Raw genomic sequence first — 19,333 nt, forward strand, 5'->3', positions numbered from 1 at the left:
CACTCTGGTAGTCCTTCTCAGCCTGAACCAGGTCATATTTGGCAGCTCTGCTTTGAAGAAAATGGAGAGTGGGCCACTTTCAGAAGCTCCTCTTGCTTTTTCCCCCTCTCTCTCCCTCCATCAGTCTCAGCAGCACCAACAGGCATCTCATCAAGCCGGTGAGGATGAGGATGGTTCTCCGCCATGTTTGTAGTATATTTGAGTAGTACTCAAGGTTCATGTACTCAAGCGATTTGTTTGGTTGTGAACTTATCTGTCCCATGATAAAACCGTTAATATCATCACTCTGATATCAAATACTCTGAAATTTCAACCTACAAAATGTGTAAGAGACTTTAAATACTGTAGCATTTGTGACATCAAAAAGACTTGCAAAGAGGGGCTGACGAAAATGAGAATGAAAAACAAAAAGAGAATGTGTCTTGGTAATTTTGAATGACAGAATTCATATCAAATGATATTTTATATGAATTATATGTTGTGTATGCTGCAACTGCTTAAAGTTTTGACACATTATAGCAACAAAGAAACATGCATTGTTTATATTTATAACAATAATTTCTTTCTAGACTGCAGTAAAACATTTTTCACAATGCATAATAAAATTAATTTCTTGATCCAGTTTCCAGGTTTTTCATTGTGTGGGCAACTAATGGTCATTTAATTTAGCATGATACAAGGTTGCTTTACATATTTGGACAGCAAAATAGTCCTAAGATATGTAGGCCTATGCTGTATAGTATAAGAGTATTTGCATTCTACTGTATATGCATATTTACTTAATAGAATTGTTCTGCTGCATCCATAGATAGGCAGAGAATGGGGAGAATAATGTTGAAAGCATAAGTGGTGCCAACCTTGTCCAGGTGGAATATGCATTGTGGAGCAGATCATCAGAGTATTGTCTATGCCAATGTGTGCTTCATAGGCAGACAGCAGGGGAGAAAGTGTGCAACATATCAGTAATGAATCATGATTTGCTGCTTGCTAGTCAGCTGCAGGTAGGAAAAGGGACAATATCATTCTAGGATTTGAATGACAAGCACAAAAGTCTCATTCTGATTTCTTGTGCTCTTTAAATGCTGTGTTGGAGTTGTAAAAGGCTAGGAAAATGATCTCGTTATCAAGGACTTTGCAAGACAAATGCATATAATTAGGTATTAGCCAACATGCTATGCTACCTGTCCCATTTCAAATAACAAACAAAACAAAACAAAAATACCTATAGGCCAGGGGTTTTCCCAAAGAGGAGTTTAAAAATCCCTGGGGGTTCATGAGGGAACAGCAAGGGGTTAGTGTGTTGATTTGTCTGCATGTCATGTGACCCTCTGACAGAGAACCTTGAACAAATTTGTTGTTAAATGATTTAGGCCTAAATATTAGCTTAAAATCTCAGAGGTCAAAAAATTTGGGGGAAATAAGCTCTTCATGTAAACTTAAAGGATTAGTTCACTTTCAAATTAAAATTTCCTGATAATTTACTCACCCCCATGTCATCCAAGATGTTCATGTCTTTCTTTCTTCAGTCGAAAAGAAATTAAGGTTTTTGATGAAAACATTCCAGGATTTTTCTCCATATAGTGGACTTCAATGGCCTCCAAACGGTTGAAGGTCAAAATTACAGTTTCATTGCAGCTTCAAAGCGTTCTACGCGATCCCAGACGAGAAATAAGGGTCTTATCCAGAGAAACCATCACTCATTTTCTAAAAAAATATATATATTTTTATACATTTTAACCATAAATGCTCATCTTGAACTAGTTCTCTTCTTCTTCTTCTCTATAGACCCTTTTACAGCCCACGTGATCCAATAGTCGCGCGTGCATTTTGGCAACGGAAGTGGTGTTGTTCCCCAGTGGTTCTAACGTGTTAGATATGATTTATATGCTCGTAATTTCTCTTGGTTTCTCAACTAAATACGTATATATATCTGGCCACTGTATATTTGGCCATCTGCTAACGTCTTCTATCCACTCCAATATAGTACACGGATCTGGTAGCCGGATACCATTTGATAAAGTCAACTTTTTAAAATAACTTTCTCTGTCTGTGTTGCTTAATCCGCTCGTGTAGCTTGACACGCTGCTGATTCTTGCCATAGTTTCGTTGCCAAAATGCGCGCATACATTGCTACGTCATCATTGTGTACAAACAGTAAAAGGGTCTATTAGAATTCCGGCAGTGTAGATGCTGCTAAGTGTATTTACTGCCCTCCATAGGTCAAAGTTTGAACTAAATTGTCATATACAATATGCTAGTACAAGTATATAACAATTTAGTTAAAACTTTGACCTGTGGAGGGCAGTAATACACTTAGCAGTGTCTACACTGACGGAATTCTAATAGAGAAGAAGAGAGCTAGTTCAAGATGAGCATTTCTGGTTAAAATATATAAAATTGTATTTATTTTTTTAGAAAATGAGTGATGGTTTCTCTAGATAAGACCCTTATTTCTTGTCTAAACTGTAATTTTGACCTTCAACCGTTTGGGCTCCATTGAAGTCCACTATATGGAGAAAAATCCTGGAATGTTTTCATCAAAAACCTTAATTTCTTTTCGACTGAAGAAAGAAGAACATGGACATCTTAGATGACTTGGGGGTGAGTAGCCTACATTATCAGGAAATTTTAATTTGAAAGTGAACTAATCCTTTACGTTTTTGTTAAATGTATTTTAGAAGCCTGGTGACCAATAACAAGGGTCTTTAATTAGCTAACCGACGTTTAATTAATTAGGCTAGCGCTTTTTTTTGTAATTTTAAACTTACACCAATAGGTTTACGGATTAGGCGTGAGTTTTGACTACATTATTTAAACTTCCTATCAATGAACATTTCATCAGTGCGGTTTTACATCCTGCTATGCCTGCCTTTCCACCGCTTCTGTTTGCGCTCAGATGACGTGGCCATGGGTGGCGAAGCAGAGCGTTTTCTTCCTCAACGTTCACTCATCGCTCTCTCCAACGATAGGTCCAAGTTACCCATGTGACCTGTTCCCACCAATCAGCGGCGGAGGCGCTGATCACTCGCTGAACAGTTTTACGACAAACTCGTATGTGAGCATCTCAAGACAACTACTGTCATAGAACCAGGAAGAAGGAAGGTGGGATAGCCCCCAAAAAAGATACCATTTCAAATCAGTCGCAGAATTTTCCCTAGAAAATCATGGGGCTCTGCAGGTGGACGATTGAAGTGGTTGTCTTGATGACTGTTTTTAGTTCATTGCTGCCAGTTCGAGCAGATGAACACGACCATAAGGTAAGATAAACTGCGGGCCGAGAAGCCCTCTGTGTTCGGTGTGTATAGTCTCGAGAGACGTTAGATATTGAGCTGGTTGTTCTGGCAAAAGTGCTTAACATTAAAGGACAGAAATTCATCCAAAACATTTGATACGGTGAATGGTTCATTGTCCCGTGTCTATGTTAGAAATGCTAAGCACATCAGAAGCTACGTGGCTAGCTTAGCATCAGCTATCCTATTACATTATGTTGTGCAAAGCAGGGCTGAGCTCAAAATGCTCTGTTTCGACTCCTCGTATGATGCATAATCAGTATAATGTTATTTTAGGCATAAGATGAGTTTCTTGTGTTGTGTACGTTTCTTTTGTGTATGTGTTAGGTTACTCTGAAGGGTCGGCTAACCGTCATTAGCTCAAATAAATATGTCCGTCTGTACACACACATATCCGGTTCGTCTAGGCTTTTATATGATTGATGCACTGTAAAACATTGTCCTATTTACAGTAAAAAGCAGATTTGGTTGCAAGAATGATACCGTGATAGAATGGCAGTCTTTTTTCTTTGTCATTTTGGTCACAGTATGTTCATCACGATTATTCTCTCCAGTAAGGTGAAATGTAACACGCATAACTCAGAAATATTTAATAACATCTAAATATTTTAGACCACAATTACATGGATTATCTTTTAAAATTAAAATTAGAATGGAGATTTTTTTATATATATAAGGTAGCTTGCAATTAAGAAACTTATTGTAGCAATTTACACTCTTTGTGTACAGAATACAGTATTATAGTCCTAGTGATAACGATGTTTGCTTTGGATTTGAGATGACTTTAAGTCAGCATGGAATAAAAATTCACTATTTTAAAAATGCATCTTATTGTGAACAGGTCACTTGTGCATGTGCAAAAAACAAAAAAAACAATCTTAATATTTAATCAAAATGTGTCCTGAAGATGCTTACAAAATTCATCAGCATTTCAAGCATTGGCATATGAAAATACTCACTATTGAATACAATATGAAAATCATCTGTGGTAATGACATGATCGGTTTAGACAAGTTGATTTTGGGTGTTTACAGAGATGTAAATCTTCACTTTTATTGCAGCCCCTTTCACAGCTTCCATAATATTACTGGAATCATGCACAACACACAATCTGTGATGTTGAATTATATCTCATAAAATAGGATAAGTTCACAGATATTTTCCTTCTTTCGTCTCAAGAGATCTTGGGATTTCTGGTGGATATTGTGCTTCTTTTTGTTCAAACTAGTGCCAACGGGAATACCTCTGAGCATAGGAGACAGTGTTTAAGGTTTCATGGTAAACCATGCAGTTGTCTTCTTCCTCTTATTCTCATGTTCATTATCCATTGTGATAATGAACATGAGAGTGTTGCTGCATTGCTCTTTTGTATTTATTCTGTAGATTCAGATAGGATGTTGTAACACTACCTGATTTACTGGTTCACATTCACACCCTGTCTTTGTTGCATTTCTTTAGCCTCTTAATTTAAAGAATTTAAGGAATTTTTTTTTTTTTTTTTGTATGTCTAATCATGTATTGTAATTTGCCTCAGAATAGGGTCAAAGATACAACAGGAAATTAAAAAATAATAATAATTAAGAGGCACCAATATCATTGCTTCCAAAGGTCTGTGTCATAGGTTCTGCATACTTTATTCTGTATCAAGGAGCAGACACTTTTTAGATGAAACATTTTTTTATGCTGTTGCTTCTAGTACATCATATTGGTCACTAAACAAAACTATGTGCAGTATATTTTGCTGAATGTAGATTGAGTATACGTATAAATAATTTGATATTGTTTGTCCTTTTCGACACTGGAAACATCTGGTAGTTAGAGCTGCATGGTTCTGGATAAATTGAGAATCACTATTGTTTTGTTTTAAATAGAGATCGCAATTGTTCCAAGATTTTGAAAGGGCAACTAAACAAAATAACACATAATTTACTAGAGGTTCTGACATAATCTTAATTGCTGCAGTCTATTTAAAAACATTTAATTGATTTGAATGAATTATTAAAAAAAAATTGGTTTGAATGATTCAATGACTCACTCATAAAGACTTCACTTGTTTCATTACTGGATGAACACAGTGACAAATATGTTTGTCACCTGTCGCCACCTAGTGGTGTAACAGTGTAATTGCTATCCTTATTTGAAGTTAATTTCAAAAGGTGAAATGCTATATTTTGCTCTACCGTAGACATCAGTGTTTATATTCAAACTATAAACTTGTATCTCAGTACTTCTGTGATTTAATATGAATATATATTGCTCAGAAATAACGATACTGTGTGGTTGAAAAGACTGTTTGTGAAGCATTTTTTAGTTGACTTGGTTTCTTGATTCTCTTTTTTGGTTGCGGGTTTGGCAGCATCATAATTTTGTCAGTCTCAATTCTAAAATCTCTTAAAGGTAGGGTAGGGCAATTCCCAAAAAGCTCTTCAAAGCCACGCCTCCATCAAAACACATGAACGAACACAGCAGAGTCTGCAAACTATCACGAGACGAGATACGATGTTAAATTACCTCCTGTCTGAAAGCACAAAACATTACAATAATAATGAACGTAAACAACTTACAGAGCACTTACTTGTACCACCTGACTGCTGCAGATTCATTTTGGCATTGATTAGGGCTGTGTATTGCCAAGAATCTTGCGATACGATACGTATCACGATACAGGGGTTACGATACGATATATTGTGATACTGTAAGAAAGGCGATACATTGCGATATTTCTTGTTTTTTTTTTTAGAAAAAGGATATAATTTGAGAAAAAACAGTCATAAAGAACACACCACCATATGCATAAAACCTTATTTAATTTATTTAGTCAATACAGTATCATTTGCATTTATATCACAATCACTATTTTGTGCAATCTAAGGGAAAATAGTAAAGTGACTGCAGGATTCTCTGTGATTTAAAGGTTCACAGTATAGCACTTTTTAATTTCTAAACTATTTAACAACTAGTGCATAGTCCATTTCATGACTGAATGTCTGTTTTATATTTAATACTGTAAAGCTGCTTGCTTTAAAGCAGTCTATTGTATAAAGTGCTATTTAAATAAATGTGCCTTCAATGAAGTGTTGAAACAGAGCTGTTGCAAACATATCCACATCGCTTTGATCAGATGCCTTCTTATGCTGCCACCGCTGTCATTTTTTGTTATGTGTTTTATTTTGTTACTGAGAGGAGAACGTGCAGTACATAGTACATATTCTATCGAATGCCTCTCTCAGGATGGCATCGGCAGATTCAATGAGTTTCCAGAGTTTTGGATTATATAACATGGTCTATTTTGCAAACAACTGACTCTTGTCGATCTCCTTAGTGGGTTCTTTATAGTTGAAGCCAAAATGAGTCCACACTTCAGCTCTGTATGCCGCGGGAGCGGAATAATTTTATCATCTTGTGAGCTGGATTTGCTAATGCTAACGCTATTGATGCACCTCACGCTTCTCCGGCTATGCGTCAGTTTACGTTCTGAGATAACGCTCACATCTAGCGGTTAGGTTTTATAGTCTGTGGGTTTAAACCGAACACAAACCCACAAATATTGGATGTAAGTAAATAAATAAATATCGATACAGTGTTTTTGAGAATCGATACATTATCGCCAAACATAATATCGCGATATTCATGTATATCGATATTTTCTTACACCCCTAACATTGATAGTGTTGACATAGAAATGCATAAATCTGAGTCTGAGGATGTTAACAGGTCTGGGTAGAACGTCATGGGTTGCCATCTTGTAATTACGGTTACGATTATGCTTTTTGTTTCCTGAGACTTCCACAGAAGATAAATGTACATTTTTAATATTTAGACCACTTTTATTATTGATTTCTATCAGGATGTGAAGAGAGTTTCAACCAGTATAATAAAAAGTGTTTATAAAACAAATTGCCTACCCTCCCTTTAACTTCCAGCTGACTTCATCTCACATTGAATGGAGTAATTTTTATGGGTGTGCTTGAGCCACACACACACACACACACACACACACACACACACACACACACACACACACACACACACACACACACACACACACACACACACACACACACACACACACACACACACACACACACACACACACACACACACACATATCCTGGACACCACAGAGAGTGCGTGTCTGTGTGTATTTAGAATGTTGTTTTTCTTTAGTCAGTTTTAATTAAATGAATATGTTAGTTTGCTTTGCACTATTTATAAATTGTTTAGGTGCAAAATGCATAAACTCCAGTAGTCTGAGCTTGGCTTTAGTTTTAAAATTCTCTTTTAATTGGTGACTTCCTGGAGTTGAATTAACATCACGAAGAAGTAGATGCTGATATTTGAAACAGGTAGCTAATGACTGTTCTCTTTCTTCTGCAGTACACAGATAAAGAGGAGGTGGTTCTATGGATGAATACAGTGGGCCCTTATCACAACCGACAGGAGACCTATAAGTATTTCTCCCTACCATTCTGTGTGGGCACGAAGAAGACTATTAGTCATTATCATGAGACGTTAGGAGAGGCGCTACAGGGGGTTGAATTGGAGTTCAGTGGTCTGGATATCAAGTACACAGGTATGGTCTTGTGTTATTGTGGCTAGCATGTTAACTTCTTCAAATAAAGTTTATCAAGGGCACAAGCATTAAATAGAATTACATGTAAATTATTATGAATGTAATTTACATTATGTAAATTTACATTCGTAGATCATTCATTCACATGTTTGATAGAAAGTAAGATCATTGCTCTTGTGGTGACTGTAAGAATGCAATGTGGAATTGTCTTTTACAGATGAGGTGATGCAGACGACATACTGTGACATTGAACTAGACAAACCTAAAAAAGATGCGTTTGTCTATGCCATCAAGAACCACTACTGGTACCAAATGTACATAGATGACCTTCCCATCTGGGGTGAGTAAGCCGGAAGCCAGAGTGATTGGCAAGCACTGGTTTGCTTTTCTGCTTTTTGTGTGTGGTGTTATTTAGTTAATCCAGTCATTTCAATAGTAATCTGGGTGAGGGCGAAAAAGTTCCCAATTCAGATTTCACTCATGTTGGTCACTCAAATTTGCTGTGGTGTTCCAACAGAAAGCTGCTTCGTACATTGCTACTCTATTCACAATGGATATTTTTATGCTTCAAATGTTTGCTGAAATAATGCGAGCGCACCTTAACAGTCCCTAGGTTTTAGATGGAGAATGTTTGCTGTGTTATTGCATTAAAGCTGCAGTCCGGCATTTTTCCTCTTTGTCGCCATCTCTGTTTGAAACCTGCGATTGCAGTCAAATGCGGAATTGTTATCGTTACGTGCGTTGTGCATCGGTACGGCTCCTCAGCGGATGAATCTAATGTTTGCTGTCAATCACTACACCGGTGTGGATAATGTACTTCAGAATCACAGATTTTACGTCTTGGAAGTATGACCAATGTAAGAATTTTCACTGGAAAATATAATCTGAACAAGTAACATGTCTGCCACTTTTGTTCTGACCAACTGAGGGGAAAAGCATTAGGCCTACAATAAATTGTGCTGCCAATGGTAATTAAATCTAACAATCGCTTAGCTCGGATCACACCAAACCGTGCAAATTATTATAACTGTTATACTTTGTTCTCATTGTTAATGTTAACAACATAACCATTGCGTGACTATGTGTATTTACTGTGTATTAGCCTAACCTGTAGATTTCAATTTCTGCAGCCACTCTGCAGTCTGAAGTCTTTTGCTAATGGGCGAATCTCCAGTTGTCACTGATGATTGTCATTTGGATCTTTATGGATTACAATCCGCCATCAAAATGAGAAGTTTAATTATTTCAGCTGCTGTGAGAACAGGCTATAAATGATCCGCTACAAGCAGCATCCTAACATGATAAAACCGATTAGCCTGGACTCCTTCCTTTCTGTTTACAGACGTGACATAATGACGCAAAGACGAACTGCTGCATGCTCGAATTTCCCACGGAAATCCACCAGGTCGCTCTTATTATAAAACATTATTACAAGCTTACCATTGTGAATCGAGCTAAGATAAGGATATAGTTTTGAACACTGGCTGGATATGTACTTGCTCAGAAATTGATTTTGAATAATTTTTAACCAAAAAAAGTTATGGACTGCAGCTTTAATTATATACTATTATACTATTTATATAATAATTTGAATTAGCTTTTATATCTCTTTTCAGTTTATTTTGTTTAATTTTTAGCCATTTTGTTGTGCTTGTAAGATTTTCTTATTCTTTTATAAATTTCTATATAATCTTAATATATTCAGTTTTTCATCTAATATCTTTATAATAGTTTTAGTTACAATACCACAATAACACTGTTCAGCTGAGACTGTTTATGAATGAGACAGCAACTGTGAAGGGTAAAGATATTTTTGAGACCCATCTGTTTGCACATACACAAAAAAACGACAAATGGTTTTCTGGTGATCATTTTACTCATCAAAAAGACTGGATGGGTATTTGTTTCGTGGGTGACCTTCACTAAAATGTGAATGAAATCCTGCTGCATTCATTGTGTTTAGGCACATCTTTTCTCTGCGGGTGTGCAGAGACAGGGTAACCAGCTGCTCTCCAGGGTACAGTTAACTATGTATGTACATCCTGTTGATGATCAGAATGCATTAAAGACCAATTTTTTGAGGTCCTGTTGGGATTCATCTTTGCAAAGATATGAAATTGCAACGTCTGTACATCTTTATGTATCTGCTGGTCATTCTGGGACATCCTGTTCTGTGACAGTTTTTGATGAGAATGCATCTAGAAATATTGATTTGTTCATAATGCAACATATGTGAGGCTGCTGAGAAGGTCATTAAAATGCTTGATGTCATGTTGCTCTGTGACTATCAAGTCCATGTTCCATTACAAGGCCTTTTGAGGAGCATCAAGATGACTGAAAGAAGTGGTTTCAAAATCTAGAGAAAAAGACCTGGCATCTGGATGTTAGCCACTGTTCCAGCTCTGTTAGTGTCTGCCCTGCTTCCCAGCTTGCACATCTCCAACCCTGCACTCAATGGGATGCAATGATTGCCCTCCCTCAGGGTGAGAGTGTCCATCTAGTCGTCTCTTCCGCTCTGCTGGACAGTGTTGTTTGAGAGCCCTCGAATTCTGTTGTCTCTTGAGCCTATGGTCACAACGTGAATGAAACTGTTTATTAGTTTGACAAGACATTCAACTTTGATGTAGCTTTTCATGACCTAGATCATGGAGAACCCAAGAAGTATATCTGATACTAGACAAACCTCACATGAGATTATATTTTGCAGATATTTGGAGAAATATTGCATTTGACCTAATATGCATTATAATAAGTTTGTCTCGATAGCTTAAATGTTTTTGTTGGTTATTTACTTGAAATGGCAACATGAAATGCCATTCACTCTGTAATGTGAAGCATTTCACATAAAGCAATATTCAAGAAGACTTTCCCGTTAGGGTTTGGTTGGATTCATGGAGAACTCAATGGTTTCCTTCAAATTGCAATCCGTTTTAAGCTCTTGGTGATTTTGCAGGGCTGCTGGCAACCCCTTAACACAGCTCGCCCATCCACCATCAGGCTGCTGAGTGTCTCCTCCCAGTTAGTCAGGAAATGGTTATGTCAGCAGCATATGTCCAGAGCATGTCCACTCCCAAAAGAGACTTCTGCAGACGTTCAGAAAGATAAAGCCACCATAATTATAGGTGCTTCAGAATATGGCCTCTTTTCATATGGCATCTTGCACCCTACACATAATTCTTCACATCCAACAGCTTGTGTAAGAGCATCTCCACAGCATTTGGGGGACTCAAGTTAGCAGTCATCATTGTAGGGACGCTGATACAGAAATGCCAGAGAGTTCTTTAAGATCCATTGTGAGTTGCCAAAATAGCTATATATTTTCTGTAAGCTTCCCATTTAATGACTGTCTGCTTACTACAAGATTTTCAAATGATCTTGTACCTCGGATAATGAATGTTACTAAGACATTACCTAATTCTCAAAAAAAAAAAAAAAAAAAAGGAAAAAAAGCTGTACCTGAAAGGGAAATCATTTATTGAAGCATTTTAAACGCACCATTTCTCTCCAGAGGACATTTTTAAAAAGCATTATTATTCAACAGAACTAACAAAATTAAATTAATTGTAAAATCATGTGTTCTGAAAGAGCAGTAGGGTTATTAAGTGTTCTAATAGTTGCTCATAAATTATTTAAGGAACTTTGATCATGAGAAAGGAAGAAAAGATATTGGGTTTTAACTGCCATGTGAGTGAGCTGTATGTTTTAGAGAATTATATCTGATATATTGATTTTTGAGAAATATTTAATTTGATCTAATATGCATTATAATATGTTTGTCTCGATAGCTTAAATGTTTTTGTTGGTTATTTACTTGAAATGACAACATGAAATGCCATTCACTCTGTAATGTGAAGCGTTTCACATGAAGCAATATTCAAGAAGACTTGTCCGTTAGGGTTTGGTTGGATTGTAAAATGTTAGACTGTGATATTAGTGGTTATTCATTCCAGTCATTTCAGACAGGCAGAGAAAATTATTACATTTTTGATGAAAGTATTTCATTATTTGATTTGGATTTAATGTACTTATTAATTTAAACTGATAATATACAGTTATGTAAAGTTTTTGCCTTCATTCTAAACTGAAGATTGTTTCGTGGGATTTTATTTAAAGGTATTGTTGGTGAAGCTGATGAGAATGGAGAGGACTATTATCTCTGGACTTACAAAAAGCTGGAGATTGGATACAATGGGAATAGAATTGTGGATGTTAACCTGACCAGCGAAGGGAAGGTCAAGCTTGTGCCAAACACAAGAATTCCCATGTCATACTCGGTGAGTAAAACTTTCCTGAACCTCAGAAACCTGTTAATTAGTGCTGTCAATTGATTAAAAAAATGAACTAGATTAATTACACATTTTTCCTGTGATTAATCGCAATTACAAACACTTGCGTTTTTAATATATTGTATAATGTAATAATTTCACAGTTAATCTCCAAATTAAGGTAGAAACAACATAAAGACAGTGTATTTTATATACTTGTTTACTGTTATCTTTTTATGAATGAAGGCCAATATCAGTGATACTATACAGTTACTGATGTCTTGATTAAATAGATTTTTTTTCCTCCAATTTTAAACATGAAGTATAGCCATTCAACATTACAGTGTAACTGAAAGCTATACATTTTTTAACAGTAGGCTTCAAAAAAATATAACAACTTATCACATAAACCCATAATAAATGTCATGGTAAATACAGGTAAATAACAGGTAGGAAAAATACAGAAACTGAATAAATTTAGCAAACAGTCTGATAATTTTATATATTATCAGGTAATAAGTTATAGCCTAAATTAATTATAGATTAATCCTTATTAAAGCTACAAAAGTTATTTAATCAAGAGCAATGAGTAATTTTCTGTTACCTTTGTTCTTTCATTATCTTCAATGACAGACGGCATTAGTGGTTGCTGTCACTTTAAGAGCTGCCGCTTTTAACTCATTCAAGGCTGCTCTTATGAGGATATTTGACAGAACGGATATTTTTGGCAATATTGTGTGTTATTGTTCGTTCAAGCGTGAAAGAGAACTCGATACTGGCGCGCGTTCTCTTTTTGGAGCATTGAATGGTTTAAAAGCATTTGCATGAATAAGAGCTCGATCATATAATGTAACGCTATGCCAAAGGATGACAGAAAAAAACGGATGCAGCATTAAATATTTTAACGCGTTAAACTGGACAAAAGTAATCGCATGCGTTAACATTGACAGCACTACTGCTAATATTTACTAATGCTAGTTAAATTGTCATTTGAAATTCTACTTTGTGTGGAAAATGAACATTAATGCTTATTGTGTGAAAGATATCAGTGTTTCCGTTGGTGGTAGGCTCTTTCTCATGCATATTTATAATAATACAAACTTTCTGCCGATCCTCACAGGTGAAGTGGAAGAAATCTGATGTGAAATTTGAGGATAGATTTGACAAATATCTTGATCCGTCCTTCTTTCAACACCGGGTAAAAGCCACAAATTATTTGCTAACTCCTTCCCAGCTAATTTAAAATGTGCTGAATGATATTTAATTTATGGAATTTTTGTGTGTGTTTGTGTGGTTTTGCACCTGACAGATTCACTGGTTCTCAATATTCAACTCTTTCATGATGGTGATTTTCCTGGTGGGCCTTGTTTCAATGATCCTGATGAGGACGTTAAGGAAAGACTACGCCAGATATAGCAAAGAAGAGGAAATGGATGACATGGTGATCACTATTTTCACACAAAAAAATTTAAATACTTTATTAAACGAGCCTTATGAATCCCATCACCTTTTAATTTACAAACTTGTTTTATCTTGTATGTGTTTATTCATAACCTCACAATAACTGATGTTTAATAGCTCTGATGAGATCTCCATAATTTAATGCTGTGTTCCTCTCAGGGATGCCGTCTTCCTCTCTGCATCTTATCAAACTCAACGCACATTCTGTTTTACTTTATCTTATTTATATCTCACTATCAGGATCGTGATCTCGGTGATGAATATGGATGGAAGCAGGTTCATGGTGATGTGTTCAGGCCGTCCAGCCACCCGCTGATATTCTCCTCCCTCATTGGCTCTGGCTGTCAAATCTTCTCTGTTTCTCTCATAGTCATCATTTTGGCCATGATTGAGGACTTGTATACAGAGTGAGTTTTACCTAATGATTAACAGGGCAATGATAAACTATTTGTATTGTTTAACTATTGTCTATATGGCTATAATAAAAATGACATTGTTGTAAAATCGTGATATACATTTGGACATTTATGGAAAGATAGGCTGTGAGGGATATTCACATTTTCTGAAGTGCTCATCAAAGAAAGTTTATGTTTGCCCTTGTAGGAGAGGGTCCATGCTGAGTACAGCCATATTCGTTTATGCTGCCACGTCCCCAGTCAACGGCTACTTTGGTGGAAGCCTTTATGCAAAACAAGGAGGTATGCAAACTAATATTTGTAAGATCTGCGATAAGGAAAGCTCCAAATATAATTTTAACCATATTAGTGCTAAGTAAGATATAATAAATGTAAGGATTTAAGGTAGCCTATTGATGGTGTTATAGGTGTCTACAGACTTTTTTTGTTATTTCTTGCAACTATTGTACATCATTTGTGCAGGGAGGAGATGGATAAAGCAGATGTTCATAGGAGCTTTTCTGATTCCTGCCATGGTGTGTGGCACAGCATTCTTCATCAACTTCATTGCAATCTACTACCATGCCTCCAGAGCCATCCCATTCGGGACCATGGTGAGTTTGTCATCTGCCTATCTCAGTCAATCTCAGGCTGATTTTACAACTGGCATCAACTGCTGAGTAGGAAAGACAGTCACCTCTTTTTACATCACATATTTTATTTTGGACAATTAAATTTGGTTGTGAACATGCTAGTGTCATTTAGTTTCAAGTCCTCTTCATATTATACATGAAATTTTTTGAAAGTGTTTTATTAGTGTTAAAGGGTTAGTTCACCCAAAAATGAAAATTGTCAATTACTCACTTTCATGTTGTTTCAAACCCATAAGACTTTTGTTCATCTTTAGAACACAAATTAAGATATTTTTGTCCCTCCATTGAAAGTCTTTTCACTCAAAACATTCATAAAGAGATCAAAATAAATCCATATGAATTGAGTGGTTTAATCAAAGTCTTAATCAAAGAGAGAAACATGCTGGTATGACACGTAAGAATGAACCTCATTGTTTCTCGTGTGTCAAGCACACACTTGTGCTTCCATTTAGTGTGCTAAGATCAATGTTATATGTGAAAAACATCCTAAATTAAATCTGTTCATCACATAAAGGCGATCGTGTCTCTTCAGAAGACTTGGGTTAAACCGCTCTATTCATACGTTTTTTTTATTTGACAATCTCTTTATGAACATTTTAAACCATGAGAATTTTGAATGAATAGGACAATGGAAGGACAGAAATCTCTCAGATTTCATTAAAAATATCTTCATTTGTGTTCTGAAGATGAATGAAAGTCTTATTGGAACATGAGGATGAGTAATTGATTATAGAATTTTCATTTTTGGGTTAACTAACCCTTGCTTTGGTACAGTACTTGTTGCATCTGTTGAAATGTCATGTATCTTATTTGTTCGATCAGGTTGCAGTGTGCTGCATCTGTTTTTTTGTTATTCTGCCTCTGAACCTGGTGGGGACAATCCTGGGCAGGAACCTGTCCGGTCAGCCCAACTTTCCTTGTAGGGTCAATGCCGTACCCAGACCTATCCCAGAGAAGAAATGGTAACCTCAATCATGATTCACACATCACAGAGTGTCTCACACCTGTTCAGTTGTCTTGATATCGTCCCATATTGTGTCAGTTTCATTTTTGTTTTCTGTGAATACATGTTCAAACATGATCAAATTGATTTGAATGTAAATACTTTGAAGGTTTTCTACGTAAAGTAATTATCATTAGATTAAATGATAGTTATAGACTTTAATAAATAAATTTACCTTGTTACTAAATGTTTCTCTGAATTGGCAGGTTTATGGAGCCAGCGGTTATTGTGTGTCTAGGTGGCATCCTTCCATTTGGGTCAATATTCATTGAGATGTAAGTCTGCACGCTTCTGGGTACATATGTATACACACACCCATAACTATTATGAATATATGTAAGATTAAAAATCATCTCACAATTTCTTTCAGGTACTTCATTTTCACATCTTTCTGGGCCTACAAGATTTACTATGTGTATGGATTTATGATGCTGGTGCTGGTGATCCTGTGCATTGTTACAGTCTGTGTCACCATCGTCTGTACCTACTTCCTTCTCAATGCAGAAGATTACAGATGGTAAGGAGCATTACATGCAATACTGTCTTCATAATGCTGTTTTGCTTATGCATTTTAATTTGTTTCCACATCCATCCTCCCAAGTGTACTTGGGATCAGACCGTAGAGGCATTTAAATTTGTAGGGACATAAATGCATCATAACCAGCTGACATCATGAGACTGAATGACAGTAATTGTTTTAAGATGTTATTTTCTTTTTCTTTTTTTTTAGGCAGTGGACAAGCTTTCTCTCTGCAGCCTCAACAGCAGTTTACGTTTACATGTACTCCTTCTACTACTATTTCTTCAAAACAAAGTGAGTTTTAGTTTCTTTTCCTCAAATGTCATTGTATGAATGCTCTATATTTAAATGACTGTCATTTACTGCTGTGATGTCAGATTAGCAATGCTTGAACTTATTTGTAGTGTTGTCAAAAGTACCGACCGCGATACCAAGTCTGAAATAAAAAAAAATGACGTTTTGAGCGCTGTTGATCGGATTCGTAATCACCTCTGATTGGCCTTTGTGTTCACGCGCTCATCAAATATGTCTGTGATTGGCTACAATGATCAACACACGGTAGTGTTTGAATTTGAAAGCAGTAGCGGTTGAAAGCTTTTATACACTCCCATGTTTATCTGTGTAAGCGCTCAATGAAGAGCGTCAAAGATGTCTATTTACAATGTTATTGAAGCGCTGATCATTGTTGCCAATCACAGACAAATCTGGTGAGCACGTGAACACAAAGGCCAATCAGAGGTGTTTACGAATTTAAGATTTCAGTACCGACTTGGTATCGCGGTCAGTACTTTTGACAACACTACTTATTTGTTTTCTGTACATATACATGCTCTATTTTCCGTGCTTGACGTTAATAGCATTATATAGGTTGCAGCATGTTTTCAGATGATAAAACTTATAGACTTAAAGTCCAGAAAATATGATAATTGTCTGTGTGTAGATTTAAGTCTGTGGATCTGATACCAAAGATTAGCATGTACAAATTTTTCCCCAGGATGTATGGGTTATTTCAGACGTCATTCTATTTTGGCTACATGGCTGTGTTTAGTACTGCTCTGGGAATCATGTGTGGTGAGTACAAGAAAACAAAATCACTTCTCTAGTACTGTGATTCTCCTCTTAAATCATAAATGTTGCTATATAGCAAAGGGGAGCGACATATTCTTGTTATGCTAACACAATGCGCATCTTTGTTTTTAGGAGCGGTAGGTTACATGGGAACAAGTGCCTTTGTGAGGAAGATCTACACAAATGTGAAAATCGACTAGAAACTCAGCAGCAATGCTGCGGATCAGCCGACACTTCCTCCCGATCGATGCGGGCACAAAGTCTCCATTTATTTTGCAAGAAGAGATTGTGGTATCTTGTACAAAATCTAGTTTTCCATTTTCTCAATGAATTAAAAGTTGCGGCATGATGCGTACACAAGGGTAAAATGAGAGGTGTAATAAACAGGACTTTTTATTGTAATTTTTTTTTTTAATTTTATCTGCTTTATGTTTTTCCCTCCAGAGGCAATGCAGGCAGTAAATGCAGATAAAAAAGGGGAAAGAAAGTACACCACAACGTTGCTCCTATTTCTTATAACTCTATCCCACCCCCAAAAACCATTGAACAGATCTTTATTGATGGAATAGTCTAGCTCTCTTCAGTGAAGAGGCCAAAGTGTATTGAGAGCCTTTGTTCTATTATATGTGAATATCAGAGAGTGGGGTTAATGTCCATCCTCTTGCTTGTCTGTTTTGTATTAGACGTACAATGCCATCATTGTAGTGTTGTTTTACATGCTTAAGAATCGCACCAAATTCATAAAGTGGTTTGAAATTCCAAAATACAGAAATTTAGTTTTTTTCTTCTTCTTTTTTCATAAACAGATAAACCAGAATATGAAGCAGCCAGGTTTTAGCTCTACCTTTTGAAGGGCATCTGTTGTCCTGTAGCTCAGGTCCACAGACCTGAGCAAAAGAGCTTGGCACATCAGATACAGTTTGTTAACCACAAGCAGATTCTAGTGAGATTGATGATCTGAAATGATGGTTTGGTGGCAGATTGTTTTAATGGGATGTGTGATGTGAAATTTAGTTTTTTTTTCCAGTTCAGTCTTATGTTGATGTTGGGGTTTGAATGAAGTCTGCTCGTAAAGATAATATATGGAGGGGGGTGGCCATGTATATAACCTTAATAATGAAAACTGTAGATGTAGATCCCAAATGTATTTTGGTTGTACAGATTTATTAAAGGGTGTTTTTTCTTTCTTTTATGGACAGTCGGATAAAGGTTTTTTTGTTACTTTTTTTTGAAGGTTGGGGTGGGCTTGGTGGCACCGTTACATCTTGCCTGATATTGCATGAATTTTTCACCAAATCAAATGATTAGATTCTATTTGTTTGTTTTTTGTTTATCATCATTACACACTAGGTGACCCTCATCACTACCCTTCATTTGCGTCTTGTAGAACGGTCTCAAAAATAAGTGCTTCATTGACTTTGTGCTGCTCATAGAGGAGATAGTCATCAGCTTTTTTTTTATTATTTTTTTTATTTAAAGAGTTGAAAGGCTATTCATTGTCTTGGACAGCTGACTCACATGCTTATTTTTGTATCCATGATCTGAACCAAAATTGTGATTGTCAGACACAATTTAGGCGCACATGCTAAATCTCTGCAGACATACTGTACAAAGTGAAGTTATTGTACACTTTACTAGATGTTTTCATGGTTACTAAGTGCAGACACACTTAGAGCTGTTGTTCTTATTTTTCTTGTTCAATTGTGTAAATACAGTATGTAACTAAAAAAAAAAAAAGTTTGAGAAGTGGCAAAGCCTTTTTCTAAAACCCATTCCTCCCAGTTTAAAAAATTGATTTCTGGTTCTTCATGTCATGTTCCATGTGAAGTCTAAAGAGACATTTTAAACACAATATTAACTTGCTGTAAAAAGGAGAAAAAAAATAAACATTGTTTTTGAGGTTATGTAGGCATGGTTTATATATGAAGGAAAAGTTGTCATAATTAAAATTTTCTCCCCAGGGACAGCTGCGTACTTGATGGGAACTACAAGAAATACACACAATCAGTATGTAATTGATTGCACTTTTCAGTAGAATAAACAAATGGTGTGACGGCAGCTTTATCTGTTTTCAACATATTAAATGTGTTTGTCAAAATACCTTG

General features: G+C 36.2%; 1 protein-coding gene across 1 annotated transcript; it reads left to right on the forward strand.

Moving 5' to 3' along the window:
* The first annotated feature begins 2,834 nt into the window (after nt 1-2,834).
* Nucleotides 2,835-19,132, forward strand: tm9sf3 (transmembrane 9 superfamily member 3). The gene is made up of 15 exons (XM_048204618.1): nt 2,835-3,257; nt 7,668-7,863; nt 8,081-8,203; nt 11,977-12,137; nt 13,249-13,326; nt 13,438-13,569; nt 13,830-13,996; nt 14,193-14,287; nt 14,468-14,598; nt 15,460-15,599; nt 15,847-15,915; nt 16,011-16,157; nt 16,371-16,454; nt 17,155-17,231; nt 17,361-19,132. Exons 1-15 carry the CDS (start codon nt 3,165-3,167, stop codon nt 17,426-17,428), a joined length of 1,761 nt encoding a protein of 586 aa, XP_048060575.1. The 5' UTR covers nt 2,835-3,164; the 3' UTR covers nt 17,429-19,132.
* The last annotated feature ends 201 nt before the right edge of the window (nt 19,133-19,333 follow it).

The sequence above is a fragment of the Megalobrama amblycephala genome, linkage group LG10, assembly GCF_018812025.1.
Source record: "Megalobrama amblycephala isolate DHTTF-2021 linkage group LG10, ASM1881202v1, whole genome shotgun sequence".
NCBI classification, from domain to species: domain Eukaryota; kingdom Metazoa; phylum Chordata; class Actinopteri; order Cypriniformes; family Xenocyprididae; genus Megalobrama; species Megalobrama amblycephala.